We start from the raw sequence: 24,550 nt of genomic DNA on the forward strand, positions 1-24,550 counted from the left end.
TATATTCTGTAAATCAAGTATCTCAGTTCATGCATGAACCAAAGGCTGGTCACATGGATGCCGTCAAACGTATTCTTCGCTATTTAAAAGGCACGATGGGTGATAGACTCACATATGTACAATCTTCATGGGTAACACCAAAACATGACATATTGGCCTATACAGATGCAGACTGGGCAGGGGATCCAGATGAAAGGAGGTCTGTTTTAGGATACTGTGTTTTCATTGGAAGCAACCTTATCTCATGGAGTATCAGAAAATGACAAGATCTAGCACAACGGCAAAATATAGATCTATGGCCGCTACCATAGCAGAAGTGACCTGGATTAGACATCTACTTACAGAGATGGGAGAGTGTATCTCAAGTTTGACTCTCATGTGTGATAATAGAAGTGCTGTACAAATTGCGTTCAATCCCGTTCATCATAGTCGGACCAAGCATATTGAGATTGACCAACATTTCATCAGACAAAAGGTAGCAGACAAAGAGATTGAACCGGTTTATGTGTCTTCAGAAGACCAAGTCGCTGATATGTTCACAAAAGGTCTCACAAGTAACCGTTTTTGGTATCTGAAGAACAAGTTGCACATGGTTCACTCCCATGCACAACTTGAGGGAGGGTATTAGAATATGGATCGGATATGGATCCAGTAGGGGATCCATATGATTCACGTGTATGTTATATTGTAATGTAATATACATTACTAACCCAGGGCAGTTTTGTCCTTGTAAAATAATTGTAAAACCTATTTATCTTAATGATGTTTAGTGCAGCCACTAAGAATAACAGTGGCTGCCGATTCCCAACAAGAATCATAGCTCTCTCTCCCCCCCCCCCCCATTTCTCGATTTCTGCAGGAGTTTTATGAATATTGTCAAGGACAAAAATGCCCTTTACAATATAACATACTACAAATAAAAATAAAACAACCTCTATTGGGCAACACCTATTATAGAAAAGTACAATGGTTAAAAAGATCAAGATACCCTTGGAGGGTAATACATATTACAATCACACACACACACACATATATATATATATCGAGGTTGTAAGTAGCATATCGTTACCTGTAGCGGTCGGGTCAATAGTAACACCGTCTCGTAAATTTTTAATAAAAATTTCAAAAAATCCAAAAAAATTATGAAAAATCAGAAAACATTAGTAAAAAATCTAAAAAAATCATATCACATGAAATAATGATGAATTGCACAAAATACAACCATAAAATCACATATAAAGCATTGATGTCTCTATGAGCTGCATAAGACATTATCAACATCAACTATCTCACAAGAACAATCCAAAATATTAAATATCTTGCAATTAAGAACATACCACAAGACTCATACTTTCATTATACATAAACAAAAATATTGTAGCAATAGTTGCACTCAATTTTAAATTGGTTTCTACTCATTACTTGAGTGCTCCATTACCATTTCAGATCATCTAATGCCATCTTTGCTGGAGGTTTTGTGAAGCCTGATTTATATCTTGATATAAATCTTTAATTTTTGTGGATCCAACTTCATGGTAAGAAATTTTTTTTGGAGAGTTGCGTTGTAGTTTTACTCATAATAAAGTTTTTTTACCTTAACCCATTTTTTTTGAGTGAAAAATAGTAGAAATGCATTTTTTTATCTTAACCCACTTCTTTGGGTGAAAAAATAGTGGAAATGCACTTCTAATGGCCTCTAAATAAATGAAGAAGTTGGTCCTCAAAAGGTATTTAAAACCCAAAATTTTAAAAAATATTTTTTTGGCCTTTTTAAAGTGTGTCAAAAGTATATTGCATGAGACACCATGTATCGGATGATACAACATGATACAGACAACCGTGATTATATATATATATATATATATATATATATATATATATATATATATATATATATATATATATATATATTATCACCCATATTTTAACACTCCCCTCAAACTCACAGAATGACAATTGAGAGTTTGCCAAGAAGAAAGTGGAATCTGGGAGATGGTAACGCCTTAGTGAAGAGGTCCGCTAGTTGATACTCAGATGGCACATATGGTAGAGTGATGGTTTTCTTCAGGAACTCTTCGCGGATATAATGACAATCCATTTCGATGTGCTTCGTTTGCTCATGAAATGTATGGTTGCTCTCGATATAGACGACACTCTTGTTATTTCAACATAATCTTGAGGGTGCAGATATGAAAACCCCCAAGTTTTCAAGTAAATGTCACAATCACACCAATTCAGAAGTTGCAGTGGCCATTTGCACGATACTTGGCTTTTGTGGAAGACAAAGACACATTCTATTGTTTCTTGTATCTTCAAGATATCAAGGAATCACATACAAAAACATAAAAACCAGTGGTTGAGTGATGATCATTTACATCTCCTCCCCAATCAGAGTTAGTATATGCAGTAACATCTAATGGAGATGAATATGATAAAAATAAACCGTGATTGATAGTATTTTAAAATATCTAACTATCCTTATTACAACATTCATATATAATATAGTGAGAGAATGCTGAAATTAACTAGCAGTATGAATAACATGAGCAATATCAGGACGAGTAATAGAAATGTAAGTTAAGGCACCAATCATTTGACGATATGGAATTGGATCTTTCAGAGGTTCTCCATCATCTTTCTTCATTTTTGCATTGATGAACTCTGTCGTGTCCAATCTCTTTTCATTTATAAGACCCACCTTTTAATTATCTCCACTGCATATTTAGTTTGAGACAAGAAATACCCTCGGGGTGAGTAAACAACTTTTATCCAAAGGAAATATTGAAGAAAGCCTAGATCTATTATATCAAAGTGTTTTTTGAGAACATCCTTGATATGACTAACTCTCTGTTTATCACCTCCTGGGATAATCGTATCGTCCATATAGAGGAACAAAATAACTATACCTGCATCAGAGGACTTGACAAACAAGGCAATATCAGTATAACAAGATCTAAATCCTAGTTGAACCATCTCATTACTAAAACAATCATACCAAGCCTTGGGAGCTTGTTTTAGACCATACAAAGCCTTTCGTAAACAATTTTTTTTTCATGTGCCAAACCTAACTCGGTGGAGGTTTCATATAGACTTCTTCATTAAGCGTTTCATTTAAAAAAACATTTTTAACATTCATTTGAAAGATAAACCATTTTCTAATAGATGTGATGGTGATGGGAGTTCGAATTGTGGTCACCGTAGCTACTGTGGCAAATGTTTCCTCACAATCTATCACATATTCTTGACTATACCCTTTGGCTACTAGCTCATCGACATCCTATGGTTTTCTGAATCTTCCAAGTCTTTTTAAGGCTTTTAATTCATTATTCATGGTCTCAATCAATTCATGATGATTTTTGGCCTCATTATAAAAAGATGGTTGAACATAGGAGTGTATGGCCATAAGGCAGGCTTTATAGTGGGGTTCAAATGATTCATAAGATACAAACCTACTAGATATTTGGTATATTCTTGTAGATCTTCTAACACTAGATTGATCTATGTCTTGATTTTGTATATACCTTTCTAATGCGCATGGTCGTTGGCCTTGTGCATGACAAAAGTATGTTTTGAAGTTCATTGTGAGGTTCAACATTAGTCATATCACCTTCATGTGCATCATGAGTGTTACCATCGACACTCTCATGCATATCATGAATATCATTACTTTCATTTCCATTAACATAATCATCATTATGCTCATGCATAAGAACAAACAAAAATGAATACTCATATGGTTTCTTAGACTCAATTTTTTAAAATCCATTTTTTTTCAAGAAAAGTTACATTCCTTGAAACATAAAGTTTGTCTTTCTCAATATCATAACACCTAAACCCTTTTTGATTTTTGACATATCCTAAGAAAACACAAGGAATGACCTTAGCGGAAAGTTTATCGTTTTTGTTGGAAAGTTAATCTTGAGTAATCGGGAGGGATTTTAAATAATTTTTCAATGGGAGACGTATTTTCAAGAATAGTAGAAGGCATTCTATTAATTAAATAAACCGCCGTAAGAGCAGCTTCGGCTCAAAACTTTTTCGGAACATTTTTGGATATTAGAAGAGTCCTAGTGGTTTTAATAATGTGCCGATGTTTTTTTTCGGCCAACCCTTGTTGATTAAGAAAACTTTTAAAATCTTTTGACAAACTCTCCATCAGAATCAAATCTAAATATTTTGGTGGAGGTTTTGAATTGATTTTTGATGTAATTGTAAATTTTTTGAAAACACTCAAATACTTCAGATTTGTGTCTAAGAAAATAAATCCATGTGTGTCTATTATAATCATCCACACAAATCACATAATAAGAGATTCCTCCTTTAGACATAACCGGTGCCGGTCCCTATACATCTGAATGTATTAACTCAAAAGGTTCTTTAGATATAAATTGTTTATTTCCAAAAGGTAAAGATTTCATTTTTTCAATTATGCAATCTTCATAAACAAAATATTTTTCATTACAACTTTCAAGAAAACAGAATAAATACATTTGTGACATACTTGGATGTTCTAATCTCTTATGCCAATGTTCAATAGTATTTTTCTCAACAAAATTACAATTTTTTTGATTTGATAGTTCTAAATTGTCCATGTAGTAGAGGTCACCTCTTCTATGGCCTCGTCCAATAGACTTCTTCAATTGAAGATCCTGTACCAAGCAATTATTAAATGAAAAAGTGACCTTACATCCATGGTCGGTGATTTGAGAAACGGATAAAAGGTTAAGATTAAGTTTGGGTACTACTCTAATATTTGGAACATAAAATTTTTGATTATTTTTGGAAGAATTTTGTAAAGTGCCCAAACTTTTAATTTTTAAAGACGTTTCATGGTTGAAACATAAAAATAATTGAAGCTAATGAGACATTTGGATGGTATGGACTCATTAGGAGTCATATGAAAAGAGCCACTGGAATAAAGAATCCAAGAGTTCTTACCGGGATTCATGCATGTTGATACGGCCGCACCGGAGAGAGAGAAAGATTGGTCTTTGATTAGTGGTTGAAGGATTTCCATGAGTTGAGCAAACAAAAAATTCTTGGACCCTTCATCTACACCACCTTCTTCACTTGATGATCTCATATAGGCCGTTTTCTTTTCATTTCTCTTTTTTGGGAAAAATGGCTTGATGTGATCTGGCTCTTTGCAAAAGTGGCATATTATCTTACTACCTTTTTTATATTTATACTCACTTGAATTTCTTTCATAGTCATTTGAGCTCTTTCTATAGTCATTTTGGTTTCTTTCAAAGTGAGGATGCCTATTGGTATGATTTTTGAGTCTTGACATAGCAAGCACCGATTCTTCATCTTTGTTAGGAGATAATTTCTTTAATCTATTCTCTTCCATAGTTAGTTCTAAAGTTTTTACTATGGAAGAAACACCACCTCTATGAAGAAGGACCGATTTTGTCCCTTCAAATTCTGGCCTAAGCCCATTTATGAAATGGTAGAAATGCTCCAAGTTGATTTGTTTTTCTCGAAGTTCAATGTTAAGTGGACAATGCTATTTAAGCTCTAAGAGAGCTAATTCATCCCAAAGGAAAGAGAGAGCATTCTAGTATTCACTTATGCTCATATCTCCTTGGGTCATAGTTCTTTTTTTCTTTGGAGATTACATACATGAGCTACATCCTTTAGAGAATACATATCTTTGAGATATTTCTAAGCATCACTAGCAAATTTGAACTTTGCTAAGCTGGAACAAATTTTTTATTTCAATACTATTAATGAGCCATCCCACGATTTTGGAATGACTCATCCTCCACTCCATCCATCTCTTTTCATAGTCGGCAATGGCCTTATTCATCCATTTTTCTTCGAGTGCAATTTCTTTGCCGTTTCACTTTTAACAAGTGTAAGCTTTAGTTCTTTCTCGGATCCATCCACCAAACCCCATAGACTCCTTTTTCCAAATCTTGTGCTTCAGTGTGGATGCCTACATCACATAGTTTGTGTGATTGAGTCTCACGGGTACGGTGACAACCACTTCTCGTTCATACTCCATAAATACAAGAAAAGAAAGAGAGAGAAAGATAAAGAGATAGATAGGAAGAAGGAAGATATGAAAGCAAAAGACTTTTGGGCACCACGAGTCCACGATCTCACGTCCACACGAGCAAGGTCATAGTGACTCTGATATCATGTAATGAAACCAAGTGTTCTCCACACACATCAAACAAGAGGCCAATACAAAGCCCACATAAAGGGAAAAAACACAATAGTCACTTAGGGGCTTAGAGAAACACACAACACTTAAAAAGTATAATCTTTATTTCATACACAATGCATATCATTACAAGGGGTCTGACCCCCAACGGCCGTTGGAAGCTCCAACAGCTATATTACTGTTATATTGTCAGGGACATAAACGCCCTTGACAATATAACATACTACAAATAAAAATAAAACAGACCCTATTGGGCGACACCTATTATAGAAAAGTACAATGGTTAAAAAGACCAAAATACCCCTGGAGGGTAATGCATATTACAACCATATATATATATACACAACCCATATTTGAACATCTTTGAACTTATTTAATTGTTTGCCCTTTATCTATTGGGTTCCATGTTCATTAGTTACTTTTGAAGTTTTTATGTTTACTTATTTAATTACTTGCCTTTGATCTATTTTACTGGGACCCAACTTTCCACAAACTTCATTCAATTTATTTTCTTGACTCTACACTTGTCACTTTGATTTTGCCTTCTTTCAACTTTTTCTTGGTTAACTGGTTTCTATGAATCTATCTTACCTAAACATGGATATGGGTTCTGGTGTTGGACATAAGTACAGAGTGTTGGACATGTCAAGGGTATATATATATATATATATATATATATATATATATATATATATATATATATATATATATATATATATATATATATATATATATATATATATATAGGGGAATGAAAACCCTCCCAAACCTCCCCAATGGATTTTTTTTTGTTTTTGTCAAAATTCTGACCGTACAGATGTGTTTAGCATGATTGATTTACTATAAATTGACACTTGGATCATGAATTTAGATAGAAAAAATGGTATTTGGAGCCTCGAAAGAAATTGTACGCCGTTGATTTTGAAACTTATAAAAACCTATCCATGCATCGGAATCAAATGCCCCAAGAACTGATTCAGATAAAAACAAGCATATAGATTACATCTGTATGGTAAAAGAACCAAAAATCCAATAAAACGTCCATTGGGGAGGTTTGGGAGGGTTTTCCATTTGGGGAGGTTTTCATTTCCCTATATATATATATATATATAAGGAGAATAATGAAAGCTTGCTAAATGGGTTTTCCAATTTTTTTTTTTAAAGTTTGACTGGACAGATGTGATCTACGCACTTTGATTTTATAGGGATCAGCTCTTGGAGCGATCAACTCCGACAAATGAGTAGGTTTTTATGAGGTTTGAAAAATGGCTGTTCCAAAACCTTCGTAAATTTTTGTCTCCAAATATCGTTTTTTTCATCGAAAAGGCTTGATCCGGGCGTCAATTCCTAGTAAATTGACCATGCCAAACACATCTTGGGGTCAGAATTGCAAAATAAAGCACTGGAAAACCCATTTAGCATGCTTTCATCGCTCTGTATAAGGATTATATATATATATATATGTGTGTGTGTGTGTGTGTGTGTGTGTGTGTGATAGTCGCTAGCAGGAACTATACTTAAGGCTTTGCTTGTATTACAACAAAGAAGAAACTCCAGGCATGAAGCACTTCCTATTTGGAAGTTCATGGTCAATAGGGCATGATTACAGACACAAAAGGCAAATGAGATTCGCAGACTTTTTCTGAAAGAAGGGTCTACATGCTGGTCCTACAAAAAGGGTGTAGTCAAGGTCTAGAAGGGCTTGAATTGGAGGCAAGGTGAAATCTTCAAATCTCCTCTAATAAGAATAAAAAAAACCATTCAATAGAATAATAAATAGATAGTTCATTCAATTCCACCTGTAGCCGCTGGACAAGTTCACTAAAATCAACAAAAGGATATTTTTGTTATTTGTAGATATTAAAAGTTTTTGTTTTTCAGGGATATTTTGGCCATTTAGAGAGGTCATCTGAATCTCATGCACGTGAGAGAGTCAATAAAGTGTATGAGACCTAAACTGGGACATAATGTTGGTCAAAGATAGTAGTTATTTGCTTTGCTGCTACCCTCCCTTCATTTCCCAAATGTGCTTACCTTTCTAAACCAAAATCTTAGTGTATTAAGAGATGACTTTAACCAATCTAGACCTATATAAAGAGGATAAGTTGATGAACTTTCATCTATGTCCCTGATGACATGTGCGGGACATGCAGATTTGGCCACAGATTTGTGCGACTGTTATTTTAATATTTTAAATAATTTTTATGTAATAATAATTAAATTAAAGAAAATTTTAAATATTAAAATATAAAAAACAGTTTTTTGTTGATGAAAAAATTAAACAGTTGTGTTTTTGCATCCCATTTTTTGTCCGTGTCCTTGAGTCAGTGAATCTTTGTTACATAGACTTTCATTGTTGGCTTAAATGACATGGCAGGCCCACTGTCCAAGAACTGGGGGTATTGTTCATTTAAGGGAGTATTGTAAGTGAATTAACAATCATTCAAAGGTTTAGCTATAAAAAGCTATCATTCATTAAGAGTCTCACTGAGAAAAAAAATGCAATCATCAAACCCAACTTGGATTGGATGTGTGTGTTATCTGGCTGTTGAGGAGGCTTACTCCTTAGAGTTCACCTTCAATTGAAAGTGAGGAACCTTTTAAAACATAGGTTGCAGTCTTATGACTCGTGTATGCATGTGCGCATTTAGTGGGTGTGCGTGCAGTTGTGCCTGCAAACATGTGTGCATGTGTATGCGAGCATTGCATAGGTGCTAATACTGTCCTTTTTGTAGGAAGAGAGAAAAGGGCCATCACAATTCAGTCCTGTATTCTGGGGTGCTGGGAGGGGCTTACTGGTGTTGGTCCTCACCTTCTTTTTCTGTCAACTTTTTAGCAGGAAGAGAGATCAATGGGAATTGATCTTTCCCCTTGTAGGTTAAGGATGCACAACATCTTTGCCATTACCTGTTCTCATGAATTTGTGCATATGTTGTAATTTGTCATGCATTTAAGGGTAGACACATGCCATTTTATCTGGAATTTGCAGTTTTATTTGGATTTCACAGTGACATAAGCTGTTAATGTTGCCTATAACTGATTCATACTGTTGCTTTATGTCAATTCTGTTATCTGTGTTTTATCTAAACTTTAATTTCAGGTGTACTTTTCATCTTTTTGTTTTAGTTCCTCTCTTAAATATTCTTACTCATATACATGACTATGGTGGACTTTGTTTTTGAGTTTCAGGACATCTACAAGTAAGGTTTATAATGCAGTCCCACCCCCTCAACAGTTGATGGTTGGTGTTCAAACCTCCAGTGCAGATGAAGAAGATAAAATTTCTGACGGGATTGTTGCTGGTTCAGCATGTTCAGCTGCCATTTCTGTATCCTTAGCTTCACCTTCCACGCTTGCTACTCCTGCTCCTGCTCTACCTGGTGTCTCTGCAGTTTATTCTCAAGTTGCAGATCCAACTGGGCGCATCTTCAGTTATGGACAGTCACATTTGAATACTGTAAACTATCGCCCACCTTCATTCACTGGAGGGACAAACTACAATGGGTATGGTGGAATTTATCCCCAGGCTACACCATTACAGCAAGTTGCACTTGCATTAATACAGCCACCAACTCAAGCCACTTCAATGCAAGGTCCTCCACCTTCAGATGCCTGCACCAAGATCTCAGTCCCTGATAAACCTCAAACTGACAAGCGGTCTCAGAGGAGGAAGTTTCAAGAGTTACCTGTTGATCCCAAGGAATCTGCAATGCGTCATGAGGTGTGTCTTGCATGTCTTGTAGTCTTGAAACAAGTGAATATTTGTAGAATCATACTAATGAACATCTTTCTTTCCTTGATTTTTCTCTTCAAATTACTATTTGCTAGTACTTCTAAATGTTTTCTTACAAGTCTATATTCCATCTTTCTTTCCAATGATGAAGAAAGGTGTTTCTCTCAAGTACATTAGTATAATTAAAGATATGTATGAAGGAGTAGTAACCAATGTCCGCACTTGTGGAGGGGTGACAACCAATTTTCCGATAACGGTTGGGTTACATCAAGGATCTGCTTTAAGCCCTTTCCTATTTGCGATAGTGATGGATGAGCTTACGAGATCAATTCAAGAAAATGTACCGTGGTGTATGTTGTTTGCTGATGATATTGTTTTGATTGATGAGTCTAGAGCTGGGGTTAATGCTAAGTTAGAATTATGGAGACAGACATTGGAAGCTAGAGGTTTTAAGTTGAGTAAGAGTAAGACTGAATATATGGAATGTTGGTTTAGTAAGCAACGAAGTAATGAAGGGAGTGTAGTGAAGCTTGGTGAGCAAGAAATACCGGTGAATGATTATTTCAAATATTTGGGATCCATTATTCAAAAGTATGGAGAAATTGATGGAGATGTAAATCATAGGATAAAGGTTGGGTGAATGAAATGGAAAAGTGCAACTGGAGTGCTGTGCGATCGTAGAATGCCATTGCAGTTGAAGGGAAAGTTTTATAGGACGACTATTAGACCCGCTTTACTATATGGTACGGAATGTTGGGCTGCCAAGAGACATCATATTCAAAAAATGAGTGTAGCTGAGATGCGGATGCTTAGATGGATGTGTGGAAATACAATAAAAGATAAGATTCGGAACGAGGAGATACGTAAGAAGGTAGGTGTTGCACCCATTGAAAATAAGATGCGAGAGAATCGTTTACGGTGGTTTGGACATATTCGGCGAAGGCCTAATGATGCTCCAGTTAGAAGGTTGGAGAAATGGGAAAATATATTAGTTAAAAGAGGTCGGGGTAGGCCTAGGAAGACTTGGATGGAGATGATAGGAAAGGATATGAATGCTTTGAACCTCACCGAGGACATGGCATTGGATAGAAATGATTGGAGGAAAAGGATTCATGTGGAAGACCCAAAATGAATTTCTTTTTTGGTTCATATCGCTGACCCCAATTGTTTTGGGATGAAGGCGTAGTTGTTGTTGTTGTTGTTTGTTGTTGTTCTATATTCCATTTTTGCCATACTATATGTTAACTTTAGTGCATCTTATCAAGTTCAAAAGTAAAAAGCTAGATAGATGAGTGGCTCTTTTTAGAGAAAAATATGGATGAAGCACCCTTATTATTTTCCTCTCTCTCTCTCACACACACACACACAGCTGACAAACCATGTTTGGAAGATGATTCTTATCAATTTAAATTTTTTCCTGGTTGCCATTTGGTCCATCCCCGTGACTTTTTACTTTGAGGGCAGGTATGTCAAACAAGAGACTCTACTGCCGCGACATTTTAGAGATAATTAGTTAGCGGTTGATTTATATTTAAAGATGACCATGTTATTTAGTCTGTCATCAATAATCCTGTTTTACCTGTAATATTTTAAGTTTTTTTGGGTCAACTTTGTCCACTGTTCTTAGACCTCCTCCTGTCTTTCACCTGGTGTAAATATTTTTGATATTTATAGCAGTCTATGTTTTCATTTTAGTCATTTTGTGAGGGGTCTGTTGATTTGTAAAGTTTTTAAGGAATTCATAGTATCTCCTCTAAAGTGAAAAAGGAAGGTTCTTTTGTCAATTTGACTTGCACTTTTGAATCTCTCTGTTCTGAGGGCTTCATTATGTTTATTTGCTGATTAATGCTGCTAATCATTCCAGGTATTTTCTCTGACCTTCTATCATGCTGATGGGCTGCTACCTATGTCACCTGGGTTCGGGTACCGGTACCGGTTCGGGTACGGGTACAACATGGCAATTCCAAAAAATGTGGCTACGGGGACATGGCTATATACACACATTAAATATCACATAAATACAAAATAAACTGAATCTAATCTAAATATATATTCTATATCTAAAATATATATTATATACTGAAAATATAAAGTTATAAACTGAAAATCTAATTATAAATTATAAATTGAATACAAACTTGTATGCATAGAGGGTAAAATGGCGTGTCCAGGTGTTGACGCTTGTCGACACAGGGACACACGTGTCGACAATGGTACGGAGTAAAAAATGGAGTGTCCGTGTGACGTAGGCTGCTACAGATTCTGTCTATGTTCGATATTGGTTTGCATGTTTCACAGAATACAACTTTCAAAACTGCTATGCACGAGAGGATGCTTGTTCCAGTTTTTATGAGAGACAAACTTTTGAAATTTGGTTATAGCATTGGAGTTCTTTGTTGACTCGATGTCTTCTAGGATCCTGTGGAATTTGGTTTCTTCTAGGCCCCTATGGAATTCGGCTCTTCTAACAGTCTCAAAAGTTTTTTTTTTATCAGCTGTCTCAAAGTTGACCTGTGAAGTATATCATTGCTGAACAGAAAGGGAAAAGAGGGAGTTGGTTTTTGGGTGAGCCTGAAAAGTTTTAGTTAGAATATTTGGAAAATTTCTTGCTGGTCTGTGCTCTCACAAGAAGCAGTTTTGTGAGGCCTTCAGGTCAATAGGTTTTCTCTTCAAAGAACTATTTAGAAAAATTTGCCCTTTTTCACTTGTATGTTGGTTTGATGATTCTTTTTCAGGTTCATGTGCATTCTTGACAGCTTGAGGATTTTTGAACTGACTTTTGCTTGAATTCTTATTTCATTGTGGTGTAAGGGAGATATGAAATTGGTTTCGTGTTTCTTTTTTTTTTCATCACTTACAACAGGAAACAGAATTTCTTAAGTCAGGTACTTCTTCAGAGGATCAAAGCTCAAGAAATCTTCTGACTATGCCACCACCAAAGAAGTTGGTTCCTCCATCTGCCAATGGGATGCCACCCCCCCCTCCAAAGTCTATGCCACTGCCGCCTTCAAAGTCTATGTTTCCACCACCCCCCAAGTTTGCTCCCCCACCTCCAAAACTTGAAGTTGCACAATCCAGTGACAACAAACTGGAGCAGGGTCCTTCCTCTGGTATTGTTTTCGGAAGTCCAAGTTCACTAAATTATCATCATTTTTTTTATTTTCACTCTACTTGTCAAACTTTAAATTGTTTCAGACATTCTGCTCAAGCTTGCTGAGTATGGGGATGATGACGACGACGATGAGGCTGTTAATGGAGAATCCCACAGAAATGATTTGAGACCTCCAACATTCTCAGCAAAACCTTTCTGGGCTGTTTGAATTCCGGGAGTTTCAGCTAGTCAAACACTGACAAGATGTGATTTTTTTGATAGCCATCCAGAGGTCATGTTCTGTTGCAAGTTCTCCTTGCATTCACTGTGGCTCAATCCCATGGGGTACCGGTGTGGCTCTCGTAATTTTGCTGAGTTGTGTATACACTAACAGTTGTCTTGTCATGCAAAGGAGACTTGAAATTATTGGTGTGAGGGCATTTTGCCGCAATCACTTCAAGAATAATACTGTTGATAATAAACATGAAAACCTTGGCCAAGAAGGTGACTATTCTGATATTGGAGGGCAAGAAGTTTCCTATGTATCCAAAGGTGTTTTTTCCCATGAATTTACTTGACTAAATTTTATCATGTTCAGGTTGTAGCATGTATGGTTCTTCAACATCATGTACTTTACACCATTGTCCTTCATACTGTATCAGGCACCATCTGAAAGTGCTGCCTTCATGTATTCTAAGAGATGATTCATTGGTCTGTATTCTATTTGATCTGCACATTGAGCTAGGCTGATTTCTTGTATCTGTTTCCACCGAGCTTTGTGTTTCACATTAACCAGTTTTAGTGATCCTTGCAATGGGACGACAACACGGCTTGTGTGTGGCCAAAATATTGTTTTGTCAGTGTGTGATGTTGAGGAGATGGAGTTGCCAAAACCCTCCGGAGAATGGGATTGAAATGTGGTTTTGGGGCTGCCAACACCATTCCCAGTGAATTGTTTCAGCCACACCACTGCTTCCAAACAGCAAGAATGAGATCATGGTGGAAGCCACAACACAACCTCCGATTCAAGACTCCCAAACATAGCATCATAGGGACTGGACAATTTAGTGTCTTGAATTCTGGTGTTTCAGTTCAGTTTTTCACCATGATATCATTAAAACGTCTGTTGGGGTGTGTTTCAAAACCGGAAAGTTGTGCTGGGGTAAAATTCCCCTCTTTTTTAGTGGGGCCCACACTCCCCCATTAAACATTTTTTTTTTTTTGGGGGGGGGGGGGGGGGCGAAGTTTCACCCCAAAATTGAGGGGGATTTTTTATCCCGGGGGCATCAAACACGCCCTTATTGTTGGTATTCTTCATCTCAAAATTTCATGCAAGTCGTCCATCTAAACGGATAGGTGTTGCCTGGTGGGGGTGCAGCAGCACATTTTTCTCGTAAATTGCGATTTCACCGGATCCGACTCAATCGGATGGCGACTTGATTGTTTGTAAAATGCAGGAAAGGCGAGACTAAACTAGATCACCGTATCAAGTACCATAACCAACTGACCACCTATTAACCCATGCTAAGTTAGGTCGCATTGTCCATGCTAAGTGCTATTGTTGTCATAGGCTCCTTGGTTCTTTATTGACAGTGTACTTGATCATAGGGTGCACTAGTGGACCAGTCTATTCACCTGCTAGCTGAGTGAAGTGGTCTTTGGTTTCATTGCACAGACAAGCCATTTATGTTTGGAATTTGCTTTTAAACCACATATGGTCAGTCAGGCAGGTTAATTATTAGACCATCCATCAAACAATCAATGGGAGTTTCTTTTCCGAGAGAATTTAAAGAATTTTACCTTTGCGTCAAGAATTGTAATTAATCGGCAACATAGGGCATATCACATTAAAAGTTATAAACAGTTACATTTAAAATATAAACAAAAAGATTGATCTGATTACACCCTTAGAACCGGTGGCACGTTGATGTTTTAAATATGTAACAATATTATGTCAAAACTATGGTACTTTAACCAATATGTATAATCTGTGATAGCAAAATGCTGAAACTAATGAAATTTAAAGCAAATATATAATATATTTAATTCTAAAAAAATAGTTAGTTTTAAATGTATCGTTAAACCTGCTAGATTTAGTATTTTTTAATGTACATAAATACTAGCACCGAAGTGGTATCCCATGTGGTAAATGGGGTCCTGTGTCAAGCTGAAGGCCCAGGATCGAATCCCTCTACCACATGGGGCAGCTGTTGTTATGGTAGGGGTCTGCCTAACTCCAGCTTGCCTTTCAAAAAGAAACAAAAAGAATGTACATAAATACTGTCAACTTTAAATTTAAATTTATTAAAATTATTAGATTAATATTTTTAAAAATACATAAAATACTATTAGTTTTAAATTTATATTCATTTTTTGTTTTCACATTTATCTTCACATTATCTTTTACAAAAAATTATTTTGTGACTATATGATAAAATAATATATATATTTATTTATATTATACCTGAAGCAATACTCTCTCTCTCTCTCTCTCTGATTCATGGCCATTCGTTCGGCGTACTGATGATTTACCAATTTTCTTGGAAATTCAGTGTCGCCAAATCGCCTCTCTACCTGATCGTGATTCATAGCCGATCACGGCTACAGTGCTACGGTGTACAGAGTATATAGTTACCAGCGTGTGAAATGGAATTACAATAAGCTAAAGTGGGGGAGCAAATGCTAAAAGATACTAATAATACTATGAAGTATGAATGATGCGGTTACGAAGCAATTATAGAAACGTTTGAAAAGCCAAACAGGAAACACGTGGAAAGCCAAAGTGAAAATGAGTAAGAAACAACTTGAAAATAAATAGAAAGCGAGATAAAATCAACAAAGAAAGAGTACTACACTTATAAAATATAATGTATATCAATATAAAAACAAAAAATGATCGTACGGTAAATTCGATGCGTTTTTTCAAATGCATTTGAAATGAAGATTGTATATATAACAAGTGATTGTGTTAAAATGGAGTTGAAAATGTGTTTGAATTAAAGATTAAATTTTGTATATAATGGGTGACATTTTATTGAAATAGAGTTCGAAATGTGTTTAAATTGAAAATTGAGTTGTGTATATAATAGGTGACACATTATTGAATTAAATTTTGAAATGTGTTTAATTGAAGATTAAATTGTATATATAACATGCAACTTTATTATCTAGAAGTTTGAAATAAAGAATGAATTATATATAATATAGGTGACTTAGTTGAAATAAAGTTTGAATTTTATACATAACATCAAAATTTTTAGTTTAAGAAGTGTGTTTGAATTGAAGATTGAATTTTATAATAAAAAAAAAATTCTCAGTTTAAAATAAAGTTTGAAATGTGTTTGAATTGAAGATTGAATTTTGTAATAACAAGAAAATTCTCAATTTAAAAGAAAGTTTGAAATGTGTTTGAATTGAAGATTGAATTGTGCGAATTCTCTCAAAATATGTAAATTTTCTTTGCAAATTCCTATGTATACATACAAGTTTTCTTCAAAATAAGTGAAACTTCTCATTGACATTTGATACCTCATCGTCTAATGCTTTCTTCCTCTCCCTCAAACATCTCTTTGGCCCATTACAAACAGACTTTGTTCCTCTCATGCTTATACGCTTCCTGTAAATAGATACATCATTCTGAAAAAAGGTTATTAGTAAACAACTAACAATAGCTTACATAAAAAATAAAATAAAATATATACTTGTAACAAACATGATACAACATACCTGCGTGAAATTTAATTTTTTATCTAAGCCAAAGTATTGCTTCTACATTAGGACAAATATTCCACAGTCATATACCAAGTCAATAATAGACACATGTACAAATTGAGTTAACAAACATGTGCAAAGTAATTATAAGTTCATTTGCTTATGTATATCTTGCACAACAGTAATCATCTAGTTGGTGTAAACATTATAAACAAACTACCTTGTGAAAAATAAATCTGCAATACAATATTTAACCTAACGAGTACATAAGAAAAATAAGCATATTATTGAATAAATAATATTATTGTACCATATCTCCAACATTTTGATCAACAAGATCTATAAAACCTATAAAATTATACAACCTAAACTCTTTCGCATTGATATTCATTTTCTACCAAAGAATCCAATGATAATTGCCCAAAATTGACAGGAATCGAGATATGTAAAATATATTGAGTTTAAGGTCGTTGTACAATTGAAAATTTATGCTATGTAAATGTAAACGTTAAGCATACCTTGTCATATTCACAGAATGGATATGACAACTGGTCGGTCTCCAAGCAATTGAGAGCTCCTTATCGATGTTTTGGCATTTTGAGTATTTATTGTAGATATCAATGTTTACCGATTAATTTCTATTAGACAGTAAAAAATAAAAGAAACATCACTTTTGAGACTCATAAAAAAATATATGATACAATAAATGGTATTTGGTAGTCTGAATCATGCTTGCATTTGCTCAATGTGATACTTTTGAAGTCTCTCTATGAATCTTTTTAGGTGCTACATCATCAAAATAAGTGATACATTCATGTTAGATTTAAATGAGTCCACATATAAATATAACAAACAAACAATGAAACAACATATAATATACTCACTTCACTGGCCAACAATGTTTTTCTCCGAACAAAAACAATTAACAATATTTTGGTTGATGTATACCATCTTCATTCTCACTACCCTATTTCATCAAAAATTAAAATTGAATATCAACACGTACACGTAAGTATCATTGGTTGTATACATACATAACTCAAGACATTAATAATTATACCTCAGCTACCTCAATTGCATCCTTCCTTAGGGGGTGATAATGGGGGTGGTGTTGAGGCCGATGCCCTAAGATTATAGTTTTTTCTTGTACCACGTCTATACATATACCTTTCACGAGATACCTAAATATACACAACAAATATAAGACATTAGAGTAGTTCAATAAAAAATACTATATAAATTACAAAAAATTAATTGATTAAAAACCATTAGCTAAATTAATTCTCAAAATATGAGAAGTTAAAAGATAGGGAATGATCATGATAGAAAATCTTAAAGAATCTGAGAGTGAAAGAAAAAGTCATCAAAGAAATAACTTAAATATTACAAGCCTTGGAAGGAAGGAATTCAAGAGGAGAGTTGTCTATAGATATGTTACATATTTTGTACAATATTGATAGGGTTAACATTACCTATAATTATTATCAAGCTCACTTTTTGGTTAAAAACCTAACATAGTTAGTTACAGGGGGAATGCCCAATATTTGAAAAGATGAACCCCTAAACTAACACCCATTGGCAGAAGGGTGATTTTTTGTATACAAATCACAATAATTATTGAATCAATGAATAGGTAGGGATATACAGTTTGACTAAAAAAAAAATAACACACACACACACACACACACACATATATATATACATACCTAAATATAGTAAACCCTAAAAGATAAATCTGATAACAAATGTTATATAAAACATAGGGTTATATAAAAAAATGTCCACAATAGAGAAACATAAATAATATATCCACAACAATAACCAAACAAAAACACTAAAAGGTTATTAACTGATCATATCTACAGAAAAAGGAAAAAGTTTGTAAACAACCGTAATCACCGAAATGATGCGAAAAAACTAACAAGAGAAGTCGATGAACGTTAGAATAGAACGAAAAAACTTTCATAGGAATCTCTGTAAGGGTACAAAGTAAATGATTAAGGTTCTAAAGGAAAAATAGTTATCACTCTTTCCACATGAAAAAAAAAATGAATACAAATGCCTATACATATACAGGTAAATTTGCACGCTAAAACAAAATCTCACATCGCTTAAAGTCAACATGTGAAAGTTCATAAATTTCACAAACTTCAATGAATTCTGCATCAAAGTAGACTTTCACAACCACCGATGCAAAACTCTTGGCAAAATTAACACTCTAATCACACACACACGTAAATTCACACACTAAAACAAAATTTTACATCACTATAAGTCAACATGCGAAAGTCTGTGAATTCTGCAAGTTTTTTATGAATTTTTCATCGATAAACAAACTTTCGTAACCACCAACACAAAACTCTTGACGAATTTTTTAAGAGATTTTTGCAAGCAGTGTCATAATATCCGTACTATTTATGCGAAATTCATGAATTCTGAGAAAACATCGTGTGCAAATTTTGTTTTTAGTGTGATTTAGCTAGACCGGAGAGCGTTATGACATAACGCATGAAAACCAAATGAAATTCGCACGTGTTAAGGGTAAAAAGGTGAAAACCTACGAAATTAGACATGAGGCTGATTTCAAAATTTGCCGGGCATTTAGGAAAACACATCAAATTTGTCATACATTACGGTCATTTTTCCATATAAAAAACATAGAAAGTGTAACTGTGTAGCAAGAAAGAGGCTATCAAAAAGTGATTTGAAAAGAATGCACTTCCTGTTTTAGAAAGCGTGCTTCCTACCCTAAGGCCTTGTTTGCAAACTGGGCATCCTAGGCACCCGGTGAGGAACTGGGAAATACACCCTAAGGCCTTGTTTGCAAGCGTGCTTGGAGAGTTTGGAGAGGGAACAAAGGGAAAAGAGGGAATTGGGGTGGTAGTTGCGACGTCCAGTTCCTCATTTCAGCTACCACCTTAACGAGGTGGTAGTTGCCAACTATCACCCCGGTTCTCATGCCGACCGAGCATTCCACTGCTCCAGTTCATCTTCATCTTCTGATAACCTTCCAATGTTGTAAATGCAGCTTTAAAGTGGCATTCCAAACAGGCAACCGGTTGGGAGTGGTAAATTCTCATGAGAGTTATACCAGTGTCCCTAAACATGGGCATGGATTGGACAAAATCATGAGAACTGTGGATTCCGTTTTTGCACCCTTAGCTGCCACCCACTGGCATGAAATACTAATGCAACCATAGATTCAACGCAAATTTTAATGGACCCAGCTTGGGTCATGTCTGGCCGTAGGTTTACAAGACTCATTTAACGTATTCTTTACCTAAATCCTAACTCATAATCACTGGGATATGAAGCAAATTGTGTCCAGTTCTACGTTTTCAGAACCAACCCAAGAGTTTTTTGGATCGACCTAGATCCGAGAGCTTAGAACCGACCCAAGTTCTTCACAGATCGACTTCGATCCGACCCACCCAATACCAATGTTGTCTCTCTCTCTCTCTCTCTCTCTTTCTCAAGCAACTCCGATGAGAGCCATCTTCTCCCACGAGAGAAGGGTGTTCCCTCCCAACTTCCTCTCGATCACCACGACTCTCTTCGCGAGATTTAGCGTTTCTCTTAACGACTCGGGCAGCTCGGAGGATGCCCACGACGCGGGTTGCGTCGAAACCCAGAATGGTGATGCATCCACGTGCCTTTCTTACAGAATCGAGAAGCTTCAGAGAGGGAAATCGGTCGTTTTGGCGTTCCGGGGGTGGATGGGAGAAGGGTTCCCTGTCCACAGCGGCGATATCTTTCATACCATCAATCGGTTAAGGAAGCTAAAGATGAACAAACGCGCTCTCGAGGTGATTTCCGAACGACCGACATAGCGGTTTCTTTTGAGGTTCTTTTTTTGCATTATGGTAAATGTTTGTCTGAATCCATATGAGCATTTCTCTTTTTTCTGAATTCTTTGTTGTTTGAGAAAATTTTGGTTTTGATGTGCAATGTAGATACTTTGGGTGTTATTGCTTGATTGTTGGTGATATGTAGTTTGATTCAGTATTGTTTTAGAGATTTTTTATTGTTGGGGCGACGTGTGAACAGATATTTATGTAGTTGGAAGACTTGGATTTCGCAAAATATGAGGCTTTATTGTTGAATGTGTTAAGTTTGTGAATGAATTTCCAACATGCATACATGAACACTGAGAGTGGGCATCGTTCAAGATGTGTGGAAAGAAGGAAAGATGAAGCCCTTTCTAGTGAGGATGTAAAATCAGTATGAGGAGACATTGGAACTCTTTCGACTGAGATGTGAAAATCAAGTTAACCACAAGGTACTATAGGATCATGAAAAGTAAATAAAGTTTTCAAATGCTTTACCAATGATTTTTTAAAAAAAAAAATGAATTACCTATGATTTACTGGTTACTTGGAGTGAATTCTTGTCAAAAGGATTGTCATTCTGTGGGAGTCGATCTCATTGAGAAGTTCGTGCCTCGAGTTGCTGAATTGAAGCGGCACTTGGCCCACCTTGTGGAATTCAGTGAGGATCTTGGACTGCTCTCCGTGGTCTGAGTGCCTCCTTTACTGGAACTGGATGACCAACTTACTGAGTTTCACTCAAGATGAGAATAACTGAAGCTTATGCTAAATTGAGAGGTAGTGCACGTCACCTTGTGTTGGGACGTTGCAAGTTCGAACCCCAAATGGCATGGTTTTTTAACTGGTAGGGGTCTGCCCCAGTTTTCTCTGTCAAAAAAAAAATTGAGAGGTAGAATGGGGCACTTATATGTGGAAAACATGGAAGTTATCCAAAACATGGAAAGGCCGACTAAATTTTAAAAATTCAAAAGAGAAAGTTGATATTACAGAATTTTGATGGCATGCTTAAGGGTCTGTTCAGGAGCCTTGAATCGGAGGTGTGTTGCGGTTTCCCTCACTGCTTTCATGCTCTCTGCTGTTTGGGAGCAACGGTTATGCCAAAACACTGCATTGGAAATGGAGTTGGCAGCCCCAATACCACATATCAACGTCATTCACAAGAGGATGTTTTTGGCAACACCATACTCAACAACACATTTTGGTAGCACATGGAAATGGTGTTTCCATCTCAATTCACGACTTCCAAATGAGCCTAAGTTACAATAGCATCTCCCACTTCCAACAACCCTTGCTTCTTCTGATTTTCAATGATCCGAGTTTTCAGTAGACAAAACTGCTTCATTCTCTCCCATTCTTGTTCCTTATGATCAATTTTATTAGCTAATATATGTGTGAAGAGGTGCCGACAGTGATATGAATGATACCCACCAAATGTTTGATAAAATACTCAGTATTGTTGCCATAAGTTCCAAGGTTTCTCTTACCATTTATTTTCCAATATCATGAGGGATTTGGTAAATTACTTCAATTTTAATTTTGAATCTTTTATTCTTATGGATTGTTCCCAGCATCCTTGCCAGTTTTGGTGTTTTATTGATACTTTGAATGCAGCATGTACTTCAAAAGAATCTAAGCATTCTCAAGTGTGAAAAATGATAATTCTCATGTTGAGATAGTTTTCCTATGTAACCATCAGCTAGAACATAATCTAATACATGCTCATTTTTCAAGAGGCATTAATGAACTAAAATGACTTTTAACGCTTTCCTTTTATGGCAGGTTATGGAGTGGGTTATCAGAGAGAGACCATATAAACTGAAGGAACTAGACTATTCATATCTACTGGAGTTCACAACAAAACTTCATGGTATAGTGCAAGGTGAAAAGCTCTTCACTCGTGTTCCTGTTGAGTTCCAAAACGAGTTGTTGTATAATAACCTTGTCCTGGCATGTCTGGAAAAAAGCGCAATAAGGTTGGCACTGGATTACATGAAGAAGATGAGGGAATTGGGTTTCCGGATCTCTCCTCTGGTCTTCAACCGCTTGATAATATTGCATTCCTCGCCAGGTCGCAAGAAAAACATACCAAGAATCATGACTCAGATGAAGGCTGATGGTGTGAACCCAAGTTCATCCACATACAACATTCTCCTGAAATTAGAAGCTAGTGAACACAATATTGAAGGAGTCATGAAGGTTTTTAGTGACATGAAGCGGGCAAATGTTGAGCCCAATGAAGTTACTTATTGTATATTAGCCACTGCACATGCTGTGGCAAGATTATATACTGTGTGTGAGGCTTACATTGAAGCTGTGGAAGCATCCAAAACAGGTGCCAACTGGTCTACTTTAGATGTGCTGATGACACTCTACGGGTATGTGGGTAAGGAGGACATGATTGAACGTACATGGAAGGTTATTGGAAGCCTTCCGCATGTCAGATCTAAAAGCTATGTATTGGCAATTGAAGCATTTGGTAGGATTGGTCAGATTAATAGGGCTGAAGAACTATGGCTGGAAATGAAGTCGAAGAAAACACTGAAGTTCACAGAGCAGTTTAATTCAATTATATCAGTTTATGCTAGACATGGCCTTGTGGACAAAGCATCTGAACTATTTAAAAAGATGCTAGCATTTAATTGCAAACCTAATGCAATAACATATCGACATCTTACCTTAGGTTGCTTGAGAGCTGGCCTACTGGAGCAGGCACTAAAGACTTTGGATATGGCATATGATCATAGCTCATCTAAAGAGGTCAGCAGATCAACACCATGGTTGGAAACTACGCTTTCGATAATTGAGATTCTTGCTGCTGTGGGTGATGTAGAGAACACAAAGAAATTGTTTAGGGAGTTGAAAGAAGGAAGGTATAGTAGGTACACTTTTGTACATAATACTCTGCTAAGATCATATGTGAAGTCAAAGATTTATGCTCCTGATTTTCTGAGAAAGATGATTTTAGGAGGGGCAAGACCTGATGCGGAGTCATATAGTCTTTTGAGACTATTAGAGCAATTCAAAACATGATTTTGACATGAAATAACAGCAAAACCATGGAAAAGATAAAGGAAAAAGGGTCTGCATTTCACAATATTGGGTTTTCTTGCTGTATAATAAAGCTTCTGCCTTTGTCATTCTAAACCTTAACATGAAATATGGTTTGTGTCAAGACACAGGCAACTGGCTGGAAAAACTGCTAAATCCTATGAAGTATGGCAAAACTCATTTAGATTGGCAACAAATTGAGTGGAACCTACTGTTTATGAGGTGAAAGGATCTTCAGAGCATATCCAAGATTGTAGAGAAACATCCACAAGGGGAATGCATGAGTTTCAGATGCTGCTTTTCTGCAGATATTTAAGGAAAGCATTTCAAGTGTAGGATGCTTCTTCCTTGCTTTGTGGTTCTCCAAGTTTCATTTCATTTCTTGAAGTGGTCGTTTTTCTATGCCAATCTTCATGGGAAGACCCTTCTACATGGTATTTATCTATACACCTGATTGCTTCCCTAAGAATGTAATCCATGGGATCAAGCATCCGTCTGTATCTAGCTTCCTTGAGGACTCTTTGTTTTAGAGTTGCTGTTTTTGTTTTTGTTATTTTTATTAGAGAGCAAAAATCTGACCTGACTTGGAGACTAGATCTGAACTCGGTTTTGTGCCAGTAAAAACCCCTTTATAGCCCCCCCTGCTCCCAGGGTACATTCACTTGCTTCGACTGAGGTTGGTTTCGATCCTTGGCCATCCTGTGACAGGTGACAACTTTCAGACCCCACTGGCCATGGAACCCGCAGGGCTATAGAGTTGCTGGTTTTGTCAGAATAATCCATAGTCTGCATTTTCTTTCCATGCTTGGAAATATTTTCATTGTGGTCTTCTGGTGACAACTCTTTTACAGTTTGACTGTCACAGGCAGGGTTTTTCGTAGACAATTTTTGTAGATGCTGTTTCTCCAAATGCCTGAACCAAGAAGTCAAGTGATACGTTTCCCTTTGTACCTTACATGCTGGGGGGCCTT

General features: G+C 36.0%; 2 protein-coding genes across 7 annotated transcripts in view; both read left to right on the forward strand.

Moving 5' to 3' along the window:
* The window catches only part of RIK (RS2-interacting KH protein), a 35,690-nt gene extending 21,978 nt beyond the window's left edge, over positions 1 to 13,712 (forward strand). The window contains exons 10-12 of one of the 6 annotated variants that reach the window (XR_016427016.1): positions 9,359 to 9,890; positions 12,773 to 13,012; positions 13,098 to 13,712. Coding sequence is in view for 3 of the 6 variants with exons in the window: in XM_089984182.1 (XP_089840308.1) it covers positions 9,359 to 9,890; positions 12,766 to 13,012; positions 13,098 to 13,222 (904 nt within the window). In the remaining 3 variants the exon portion in view is untranslated. Of the gene's footprint in view, positions 1 to 9,358; positions 9,891 to 11,766; positions 13,013 to 13,097 lie in introns of those variants that run through there. The other 5 variants (XR_016427017.1, XR_016427015.1, XM_089984183.1 and 2 more) reach the window with 5 other exon arrangements.
* Positions 13,713 to 20,184: 6,472 nt separating this feature from the next.
* On the forward strand, positions 20,185 to 23,561 carry LOC149818833 (Tetratricopeptide repeat (TPR)-like superfamily protein). The gene is made up of 2 exons (XM_089985646.1): positions 20,185 to 20,510; positions 22,311 to 23,561. The coding sequence occupies exons 1-2, from the start codon at positions 20,190 to 20,192 to the stop codon at positions 23,559 to 23,561; spliced, it is 1,572 nt and encodes a 523-aa protein (XP_089841772.1). The 5' UTR covers positions 20,185 to 20,189.
* The last annotated feature ends 989 nt before the right edge of the window (positions 23,562 to 24,550 follow it).

The sequence above is a fragment of the Nuphar pumila genome, chromosome 13 (genome assembly GCF_984573655.1).
Source record: "Nuphar pumila chromosome 13, dmNupPumi1.hap1.1, whole genome shotgun sequence".
Classification (NCBI taxonomy): Eukaryota; Viridiplantae; Streptophyta; class Magnoliopsida; order Nymphaeales; family Nymphaeaceae; genus Nuphar; species Nuphar pumila.

Bases quoted from the DNA above. Each gene is read 5' to 3' on its own strand.
- LOC149818833 (XM_089985646.1), top strand. From the start codon at position 20,190: ATGAGAGCCATCTTCTCCCACGAGAGAAGGGTGTTCCCTCCCAACTTC. The intron at 20,511-22,310 runs GTGATTTCCGAA...CTTTTATGGCAG, and splicing joins TGAACAAACGCGCTCTCGAG to GTTATGGAGTGGGTTATCAG.